Source organism: Antennarius striatus, chromosome 11 (genome assembly GCF_040054535.1).
Source record: "Antennarius striatus isolate MH-2024 chromosome 11, ASM4005453v1, whole genome shotgun sequence".
NCBI lineage: Eukaryota > Metazoa > Chordata > Actinopteri > Lophiiformes > Antennariidae > Antennarius > Antennarius striatus.
In genome coordinates, this window is record NC_090786.1 from 15,677,796 (window position 1) to 15,688,074 (window position 10,279).

The 10,279-nt window shown below is 41.3% G+C and overlaps 1 protein-coding gene across 1 annotated transcript; it reads left to right on the forward strand.

The window, feature by feature from the left end:
- The first annotated feature begins 1,720 nt into the window (after nucleotides 1-1,720).
- LOC137603443 (lutropin-choriogonadotropic hormone receptor-like) lies at nucleotides 1,721-10,229 on the forward strand. The gene is made up of 11 exons (XM_068326914.1): nucleotides 1,721-1,890; nucleotides 2,101-2,172; nucleotides 3,941-4,015; nucleotides 4,257-4,331; nucleotides 5,089-5,163; nucleotides 5,398-5,475; nucleotides 5,667-5,735; nucleotides 6,047-6,121; nucleotides 8,266-8,454; nucleotides 8,542-8,595; nucleotides 9,074-10,229. Exons 1-11 carry the CDS (start codon nucleotides 1,721-1,723, stop codon nucleotides 10,227-10,229), a joined length of 2,088 nt encoding a protein of 695 aa, XP_068183015.1.
- The last annotated feature ends 50 nt before the right edge of the window (nucleotides 10,230-10,279 follow it).

The following is a 10,279-nucleotide window of genomic DNA, read 5'->3' on the forward strand; positions in this document are numbered from 1 at the left end:
GACTACAGTAACATTTGTGTGTTCCATAAATGTATGTGTGTACGACATTTTTTGTTATGGCATGTGATTGTAGACCCCGCGACTTTATGAATAGCTCTACATACTGTGTTCTCCAGAGGTTTTCGGCATCGCCAACAAAATACATAAAAGATAGATAGATAGATAGATAGATAGATAGATAGATAGATAGATAGATAGATAACAATTACGAACTTCACTAAGAAATATATTACCTGTGGCAAAAAACCCCAGTGCAATGCACACTGTCTGCGGGACTGTCAGTGCGTGGTTGCGGTGCGTTACATTACTGATGTAAGGCTCCAGCAGCTGACAGATGTAATGTAACCCCTCTCCCCAAAACCTCTACCTTTCGTACAGTTCAGGCAATTCGAACGGATTACATTAAATATTCTCTCGCGCCTGAGCGCTCTTCGCACAAGCTGTGCACCAAGATCCACCGGGTTCTCATAAAACGGACAGCCCATTTTCTAAGAGAACTGATTGGTCAGTAGGTGGGGCTGTTATACCCGCTGAGCTCTGATTGGTCAGTAGGTGGGGCTGTTATACCCGCTGAGCTCTGATTGGTCAGTAGGTGGGGCTGTTACACCTGCTGAGCTCTTACCCTGAACTTATCCTGCTCCGGAACAGGTTAGGTGTTCAGCATAGGTTACCGCAACAACGTAGCCCAATAGAAAGTCAGCTACCTTTAAGGTACCGAAAAGCCAGGGTTAAGCCTGAAGTTATCTCGCTAAGCCGTAATCCAGCTTTATGGTACAGGCCTCAAGAGACACAAAATGATCACCAAGAAGATGGAATTCGATCCCAAAGAAGCATGAAAAATTACCCCACAGAAATACTGTAAACACATTATGCACATGTGCTCTGTTGTAATATGAACAATACTACATTACACGGTCATAGCATTAGCTGCACAGACCATATAATTTATTCCGAAAGCAGCAAGGGTCTGGTGATGGAATCATGGTTGATGCTTGAGCGGCACCATGATTCTAACTAAGCTTTTAGAATATGCGTAACTGCTCTGGTTTCACATTCTGAAATGCAATTATAACATTTTAAATGAGCTATACGGTGAAAATGTGTCAAACGGCTTTGTCTGAAAGGTTCCCACCCGCTGAGTTTGAACATCTAGGCATGGTTTGCGTGGTTAGCATGAAGACGTGGGCTTAGCCAAGGAGGTCCACCATCAACCATTCATGTGTCACTCATTATGAAGGGACTCCTTTTTCTTCTGGAGCATTAAACGTACAGACTTTGACATTGTGAATGGCTGACAAGCTGGCAGTGTGTGTGTGTGTGTGTGTGTGTGTGTGTGTGTGTGTGTGTGTGTGTGTGTGTGTGTGTGTGTGTGTCTGTGTGTTGTGAATATATTTTTATTTTATTTTTTTCATAGGAATATATTTTAAATACAAATTTTATTGACAATCCCTCACCATTCCACACAAATTTCGATTTGATGGTCTCCTCCTACTCTCTTACTTCTTGGGTGTCATCCAGATGAGCAGCACTCAGTAATTACGACAGTCCTTGAAGGCAGCAGCAGAGCTTCACCTCCCTGACAGCGCATGTGTCGCCCTGTCTGTGTGACCGGGCTTCTCGGGCTTCTAGGTCCCTCTTTTCTTGAACTTTGAGGAGCCCGGGCTGAGTCTTCCTTTGTACCTGCTTGTCCTGCTCCGTTGGCGGTGGACCCGTGTCACTCATGTCCCCCCTGGTGATTTGGCTCCTGATCGCGCTGTCCGGCGTCCTGAATGCGCGCTCCTGCCGGGCGTTCACCTGTCCGGCCGTCTGTCGCTGCAGCACCGACAGCTTCCAGTGCAGCAGCGACACTCAGCTGGCCTCCGCTCCGGGAGCAGCGGCCGGTTCTCGTCTGTGAGTCCAACAGCTTGTACAGCAGTCCGGGTGTGAAACCTGTTGGGCTGACCTGACCGGGGCAGTGAGGTTGGGTCAGATCCCCAACAGCCTCACACCTCTAGGACATCATCTAACGCCTCACATGATGTATTAATACTGAAGGATTCCCTTCCTGATGTTTTCTCTTCTGTCATGAACACCGAGTTGACAGCTGTGTGAATCTTACAGGAGGCTCTCTCATCTCCCTGTGACAGAAATCCCCACTCACGCCTTCAAGGAGCTCATCAACATTACAATTATGTAAGTTAATTGTTTTTGCTGCTGTTGGCGGAGGATAAATATACTCTAGGTGAATTACTGTCACTTTAAAGTGAATTAAACTACTGAAGACTCTTTAGCCTTAATGAATCCTAATGTTTGAACTTCATCAAAAAGATTTGAAATGATTGTGGAAGTTAATATGTATCCTGTGATATGTATCCCAGTCCTGTAATATAAAGATTCCGTTATGATAACACATGTAACCTCATGTTACATCATAACTAAACAATCATAACTAAACATTTACTTTAGTATCATCACTAATATAGCGTGTGCTTCAGGTACATATGGTTTGGCACAAAAGGAAATAAATTCGCTACAGGCACCAATCAGACTTCAGGATAGGAATGGTCTGTTTTAGGTGTTTGGCAGACTGCAGAACATTTACATACTGCATGTCCACTTTGGATTAGAAAACCAACAAAACTCAAAAATGTATTGAAATTGGACAATGAATGACTGATTAATGGACCATCAACGGTGAACTTTCCAGGATAAGGTGAGAGGTGAAGATGTGAATAAGGAGGACGTTTGTGTAAAAATGTAAATAACCTTGGAAGTTAAATCAGATATTTTAACGAGAGAAACACCAGACCAGAAATACCACCAACGAAAGTGCCAAAGTCAATCCGTAGAGACAAGACATAACCTCTTTCATTCTGAATGCTAATAAATATCTATAATGTGTTTACAGTCACTAAATACTCCATCCCACAGCTACAGCATCAGCCTCGGCCGTCACACGGAGCGGCTGGATGAGCGGGTAGCGCTCCTTAGGCTGTGGTGAAATCAATTTCAAACTGAACGTGCTGAGTGTGTCTGACTTTGATCTCAGGGACAGGTCTTATCAGTCCCAGAGACTTACAGTACTTACATGTGATAGGTCCATTATGTTCTCTGCGGTTAAAAAGTTTAAAGTGATAAAATACCTTATAAATGATGATGCTGTCTTAAAGCGATGATCTTTCATCTTTTAAACCCTGTGTCAAGGTGGAATGACTCGAGGAGATGTGTGCGCCCGCAGTGACGCAAACTGGAAATCACAGCACGGCTTCGTTTAGATGGTGACGTGAAGACGCTTTTCATGAAGCTTTATGCAGTGATTATTTCACTTAAGCCCAACAAGGCTCTAAAGAACTATGTTCAAGCATTAGAGATGGAGGTATTTAAAGGTTTACCTGTGGAAAACTGAAGAAGGGTAACGATGCTGCAAAAGTGTGGACTGATTTAAGCAGAGTGCAAAAGACGAGGCTGGAGAAAAGGGAAGTTGGCCCTGCCTCAATCAGAAAACAAAAAGTGCTCAAGGACAATTAAAGGAGTCTTGTTGACTTTGTTTGTCTCTGAAGGTCTTTGTTTAGTCCTCCTTATCAAACATCTTCTCTCTTGACCCAGATGCATCAGTGATGTGTGGTTGGACATGATCCAAACATGAGGATTGTGTGTGCGTGTGTCTGTGTGTGTGTAGGTGTGTGTGCGCGATCATGCGTGGTGCCCTAGAAATATTAATCATTGGTAGTATTTTAAAATTTCCCTCATGTTCTGTATCCTAATTATCAATCAGCTCTGTCCTATTTCTAAAAAAGTACAGACAAGAAGAAAAGCGTGTGCGTCATCTTTAATTTTTTTCTGCCAAACTCCACGTTCACTAAACTGATGTGTGAGACATTGCAAGAATAATTAGTCTATCGGCTCCCGTTAATCTGTTGATGTGGAGCCTTTCCCTTTTTTTTTTTTATTTGTGCCGCAGTGAAATTTCCCAGAGCGACTGCATCACACAGATCCGGAGACACGCCTTCCTCTCCCTCCGCAGCCTGGCTCAAATGTAAGTGACACTTCCACCAAGTGTTAAATTCAAAGCCCACGATGAAGGCAGTTACACCTTTGAATGGCTCCTATGTCTTTTTGCATTTTGTTTTAAGTGTGAGAGGATTAGCCTCTCAATTACAAAGCAGTGTGTTTAATCCTTGACTCCCAGAGCAGCTGATGTTTCAATGGGCTTTCCTGCATTTGTTTGCTGACAGCCGCTGACAGCAAAAGTGTAATTACTATTTTTGTTCCTGCAGTTCAGTGCAGAACATCAACAGTCTGAGGGTTATTGAAAAAGGGGCCTTCACTGACCTACCCAGGCTGGAATATTTGTAAGTCATTCTGTCTTACTTGATTATTATTCACCTTTTTTGAACTTGTCAGACCAAGGAGTTTCACAGTCATTGCAATTCATTCTCATTCTCAGGAGGCAAGTGTTCAAATTTGTCCTAAACTTTCCAAAAATGTAAACATTTGCAGTGAATCGGTAAAACTTTTACTATTCAAGGAAGAATCCTGGTGCTAGCAGAAAAAAACTAAGACACTGACTTTGTTGAATAAATCCCTGCTAACGGCCAGAATGTTGGCTTTTATAAATCAAATATTTGAGCAAACAGTCATAAACTTGGTATAAAGTTTGCAATAAAAGCTTACAAAACTGACAAGGTAGCCCCGTTAGAGAATTAAACAGGACCTCCATTTGTTCTTTTCTGTATTCACATGCCTTAAACATTATAGGTGTTTCTGTGACAGTCATTTATCTAAATGGTGTTTAATTAGTACATCCATACTTGCAGTAATTTTACCATGGCAACCACCTGCTACTGAAGTGATGCATCTTCAATCACCGTAATGTTCAAAAGAAAAAAGATGCTGATCCGTTAAGGCCATTTCTTATTTAGCATTCAGTGCTTTGAGTTAAACGTGAAAGTTAGGAGCGGGCAGGGAAATGTAATTTCAGATGTTTAACCTGGAATATTTCCCAGATATTTCCCTCACCAGCTGAGACAACCTGATATTTTGTTTGCACTTCAAACATCTCGTCTCTTGAGCCAAAAGTCATCATTCATTGACACTGAGTCTTCACAGGAGCATCTCTAACACTGGGGTGATGCATTTCCCAGACTTCACAACTATCTCGTCCTTGGTGTCAAATGTCATCATGTGAGTAGTGAAATTAATTTAAAACATCTTATTCCAGTTTGTAATTAAGACATAGAATAAGTGGGTCCCATGTCATTTATTCTGCACCCAGTTTTTATCTGTTAATGTCACACTGTTGCTTTGAAGCCTCCCACTGGGTCGCAGGTCATCAAACTGCTTTTTTTGTTGTTTTTTGTATGAATATACATAATTTTGTCTAAGAGCCCGGGTTAATGTTATCTGCTCTGTGTGCAGAGACATGACAGATAACATGGGAATCGACTTCATTCCTCCCAATTCTTTCCAGGGTATCACGAAGGAGCATGTTGACATGTGAGTACAGGAGGCTGGCGCTCTTTGTTTCTTTTTCTTCTATCAGAGACGGGGGGCAACAATGTGTCACCAAAAAACGTGTTACAGTGTGTCTCCATATTCTTATATAATAGAATGTTCACTTGTCTGACCTTGATGACTGTTAGTTTTTACAGCAAACAAAAAAATGAATAACACCATGTCCTTGACAGGAACCTGGTTAGAAATGGCTTCGGTGAAATCAAGTCCCATGCGTTTAATGGAACCAAGCTCAACAGCCTGTAAGCCCTTTGAAAATTACTATTTGTTTCTTCATACTAAGCAATGACAAGTGTTATGGAAGACTAAACAAAGATGGTGCCCTTTTGTTTTCTACTTTTGCCCTTTGCTGCTCTGTATTGATGGAGGACAAAACATGACACACAAAGCCTGCAGACTAAAAATAATTTTCATCCTTCTCAGTGTCAATAGGAGAAAACAAAAAGTAGATGAAAAACAGTTTGGGGTCACTCCAGTGTCGGCTGAAAATCATTGTTCTACTACAGTTTGTACTACAGGTCACTTGACTGAGTGGTTTTTATGTCTTCTACAGGATTTTGAGAGACAACATTTATCTCAGAAACATCCAAGAAGATGCTTTTGATGGAGCCACAGGTCCAAGCGTTCTGTAAGTGACAAACTCATAAGAAAACTAATTTTAAAAAATAAGCAGTGAACAGGGTCTTTTTTTAAAGCTGCCATAATCATTATTTCTGTATCAATGGCTGATCACAGGGCAGAACATGAGAGAGCTCAGAGGTTGAGTCGGGACTTCATTAGCTTATTGTTTTGACCATCCAGAGTGTTAAAGCTTCGGTTGTCTTCCTGCTTTTGGTGGAAATAGCCCTGAAAAAGGAATGACACGAAGGTGGCATTGAGCTAATTAACAGAAAGGAGCATTTGACTGCTACAGAACCTTTCATTTTATCTCATGAGTTCTGGAGATAAAAAACGAAGATAAAAGTTGAGTGAATTAAGTGAAAATACATTCACCAGATGGCCAGATTCAGCGCTACAAATAGATGCTAATGTAGCTCTTCATCTGCTGTGTATAAAAAGGAAACCGCCTGCCAATAGCCACTCTACCTTAAAGTAAAAATAGCCTTTCCACAGTATTAAAATGCTCTGTTCTGCAAATATGAAAATGTTAACTTGAAGTGTCAAAAGCGAGGGAAAGTATTTATAATGCTGAAAAGCTTTTAGAATTATTTCTAGTCCTTAGCTGTCTCCAGAATGTGTGTGCACATTGGTCCATCTGTGGACCCAAATGAAGCACTTCAAATACTGTTGGAAATTTAATATACAGTATACTGTGAAATTACAATATTGTCAAAAACTAAATTTAAGGTATAATAAATTATCATGTAGAAGCTTCAAATGTACAGTAACTACAAAATATATCATCAAAAGAATGTTGACTGTAAATTGTAGGGGTTACCAGGGCTGTTTGTTCCAGCATGTCTTTGACCAATAAGGGATAAGTTAAGAATTGTGTGATCAATTCCATGTTCACGTTTCATAGCTGTACGAAAAATTGTGTTTTCCTGTTAAAAATGTTTTATTGTAACCTTTTGATTATTACCAATACTCGGTGTCTGAGTAGCTGATTTCCATTAATTTCACATATGATGCTTTCAAACAGTCACAGTACTGCAGCTCTCATATTTTGTCTTTAAGTCATCTTGTAGTTATCTTTAATTCGTCTCTCTTTACTTATGACAAATTACACCTGGAGGATAAGAGATGTAGCAGAGGACCCCAGGCTGTGATATGGTAGAAAATGCTTGACAAAAAACTCTCCTAGACAAAAAGGAAAATTAAATAATGCAAGGTCTGCCCTATTTTGTAAATTTGATGTCCACAGATAAGAGGGTGAAATCAAAAAGCAGAAATGTTCTGGTTTTATTTACATGCAATGGGACAATCACAGATTTTCTACCTGTTGTTAAAATCAGCAGCGTTAAGATGGTTTTATTTGAACTGGGTCAGTGAAGGGAGATTAATATTCATAACAGTGTTGATCAGGTTATTGTTTAAACATTAGGGCAGTGACAGCCTGTCTGTATAAACAACCAACAGAGCGAGCAGGACTGCTGAATACTGATTTGACAGAAAATAGCCCTGTGTGTGGAGAATACAGCTTGCAAGGTCTCTGATTGCGAGCAGCCCTGTTATAGACATGAAAATTCATGTTATCTTGGTAAAGAATTAGTGTTTGTGACGTACCCACTGACATGTCGGAAATGCCAAGGGTCGTCTTTTTTTATGCCTGGCACATCTTGGTACATTTATAGATTTGATGAATGTCAGGAAATCCTGCAAATAAGTGAGAAAAATGTCTTTAACGAATGCCTTTGTACCATGGGAAAGCTTTCACATGTGGATGAGCAAGTCTTATGCCAACAGTGGGATTAATTTACTGGCTTTTCGAATGTAGAACTTTGTCAGGTGTTGTGTATCGCACAACTTTCCCTGTCTGCTTGTTGCCTGTCACAACTTCTTGAGATAGTTTGCCCCCATCAAATCTAGATAAGCATATATTTACAAAACTCATGGGGTTAAATATGTGTTCAACATAAATGAACGTCATAAAGGGTTAGGAAATCTCATTTGGTTTTATGTTTTATGGCGCTTCCCCCCTTTTTGGAGTCATGATTTTACATCTTAGGACACAGACTACATCTGTGAGTCTAATGTCTTCATAAAATCCTGTCTTCTATCGGTGTCTATCTTCATTTTTTTTTGTCTGTATCCTCTACATTTGTGATACAGGGATGTTTCTTCAACAGCTCTGATTTCCCTCCCGCCTAAAGGGTTGAGGCACGTGAGGTTTCTGAAAGCCAGCTCTGCTTTTTCTCTGAAGACCCTCCCCCCTCTGGAGAGCCTGTCTGAGCTGGTGCAGGCTGAGCTCACGTACCCCAGCCACTGCTGCGCCTTTCACTTGTGGCGCCGGAAACAAAGGTAAAATATCAGTGTTTGACTGGCAGCAGCTGTCTGGACAGATATTTTGTGTTGTTTAACCTTGTCCCATCTTTTTTCCACTTACAGGGAGAGTGCCTTAAGGAACTTTACAAAGTTATGTGATCACAGCCAAAGTGAAATGTAAGATAATTCACTGTATATTTTCTCTGGACAGTCCTCAGAAAAACATCCAATTTATCACATCCTATGCTGTTATTGAATTGATAATTTTTCCAGCAATGAGCCAAAAAACACTGAGATTCATCTCTTAAACACAACACCCAAACTGGCAAAGGAATTAAATAGGAACTTTATGAAATTGCAAGGGAAATATAAAAAATGTTGAGTAAATATTCCAACCCTTCTTATATTTTAAGTCAAGTGCTTACACTGTCTGAGAGATTTAACATTTTTAGTTGTATATTAAACATCTGCTTCTGTGTCATCTAAACTGTTAGAGGTTTATTCTAATCAAAATCATCTAATTCAGAAAAATACAAAACTGTTATCCCCTCCTTTTCTGCCTATCTCTCCTATATTTTTAATTCTACCCCTATATGCAAACAGTGTTATTAAAGTCCATGATTTTGGCGTTAATCTGAATATCTGTCTTCATCAGGGAGCCTAATGGAGATGGCATGAACCTCATTGATGACATCCATTTTCAGTATCCAGACCTGGAATTTGATTGTCTGAACAACCCCTTTGTGAATTGCACTCCGAAGCCAGACGATTTTAACCCTTGCGAAGACTTGCTGGGTTTCCCCTTCCTGCGCTGTCTCACTTGGATCATTACCGTTTTTGCTGTGGCTGGTAACGTGGCTGTTCTGGTTTTCCTTCTCATTAGCCACCACAAGATAACAATCTCCAGATTTCTTATGTGCAACCTGGCCATCGCTGACCTGTGCATGGGGCTCTACTTGATGCTCATCGCCTTTATGGATCACCTCTCTCGTCACGAGTACTACAACCACGCCACAGACTGGCAGACGGGGCCTGGATGTGGTATAGCAGGGTTCTTGACTGTGTTTGCCAGTGAGCTGTCAGTATATACACTGACTGTCATTAGCCTTGAACGTTGGCACACCATCACAAATGCCATGCATGTCAACAAGAAGATGCGGATGCATCATGTGGTAGCCATGATGGGGGCAGGCTGGGTCTTCTCTCTGCTGGTTGCCCTGCTCCCTCTAGTGGGGGTCAGCAGTTACAGCAAAGTCAGCATCTGCCTGCCGATGGACATCGACACACCAGGCTCTCAGGTGTACGTGGTAGCCATACTCATTCTTAATGTTGTGGCTTTTGTAATCGTCTGCTTCTGTTACATATGCATATATCTGAGTGTTCACAACCCAGAACATGCTACACGTCATGGAGACACCAAAATTGCCAAGCGCATGGCTGTGCTCATTTTCACAGACTTCTTGTGCATGGCTCCCATCTCTTTTTTCGCTATCTCCGCGGCCCTGCGAATGCCCCTCATAACCGTGTCTCACTCAAAGATCCTCCTTATCCTTTTCTATCCCATTAACTCGCTCTGCAACCCGTTCTTGTACACACTCTTCACACGCACGTTCAGGAAGGATGTGTGCCTGCTGCTCAGGCGCTGTGGCTGCAGCCAGTGTCATGCCAACGCTGACTTCTACAAGTCACAGACTGTGGCTTCAAATGTCAACTCCACCCAAAAAAATCCAACTAGTAACCCTAACTCACTTAGCCTGTATGCTTATCACATCAAGATGAAGGGTTGCTTCTTCAACAAGGGAACCACATGAAAACCAATGGTGATATTCATTTATAAAGTCAAAGACTGTTTGATGTCTTT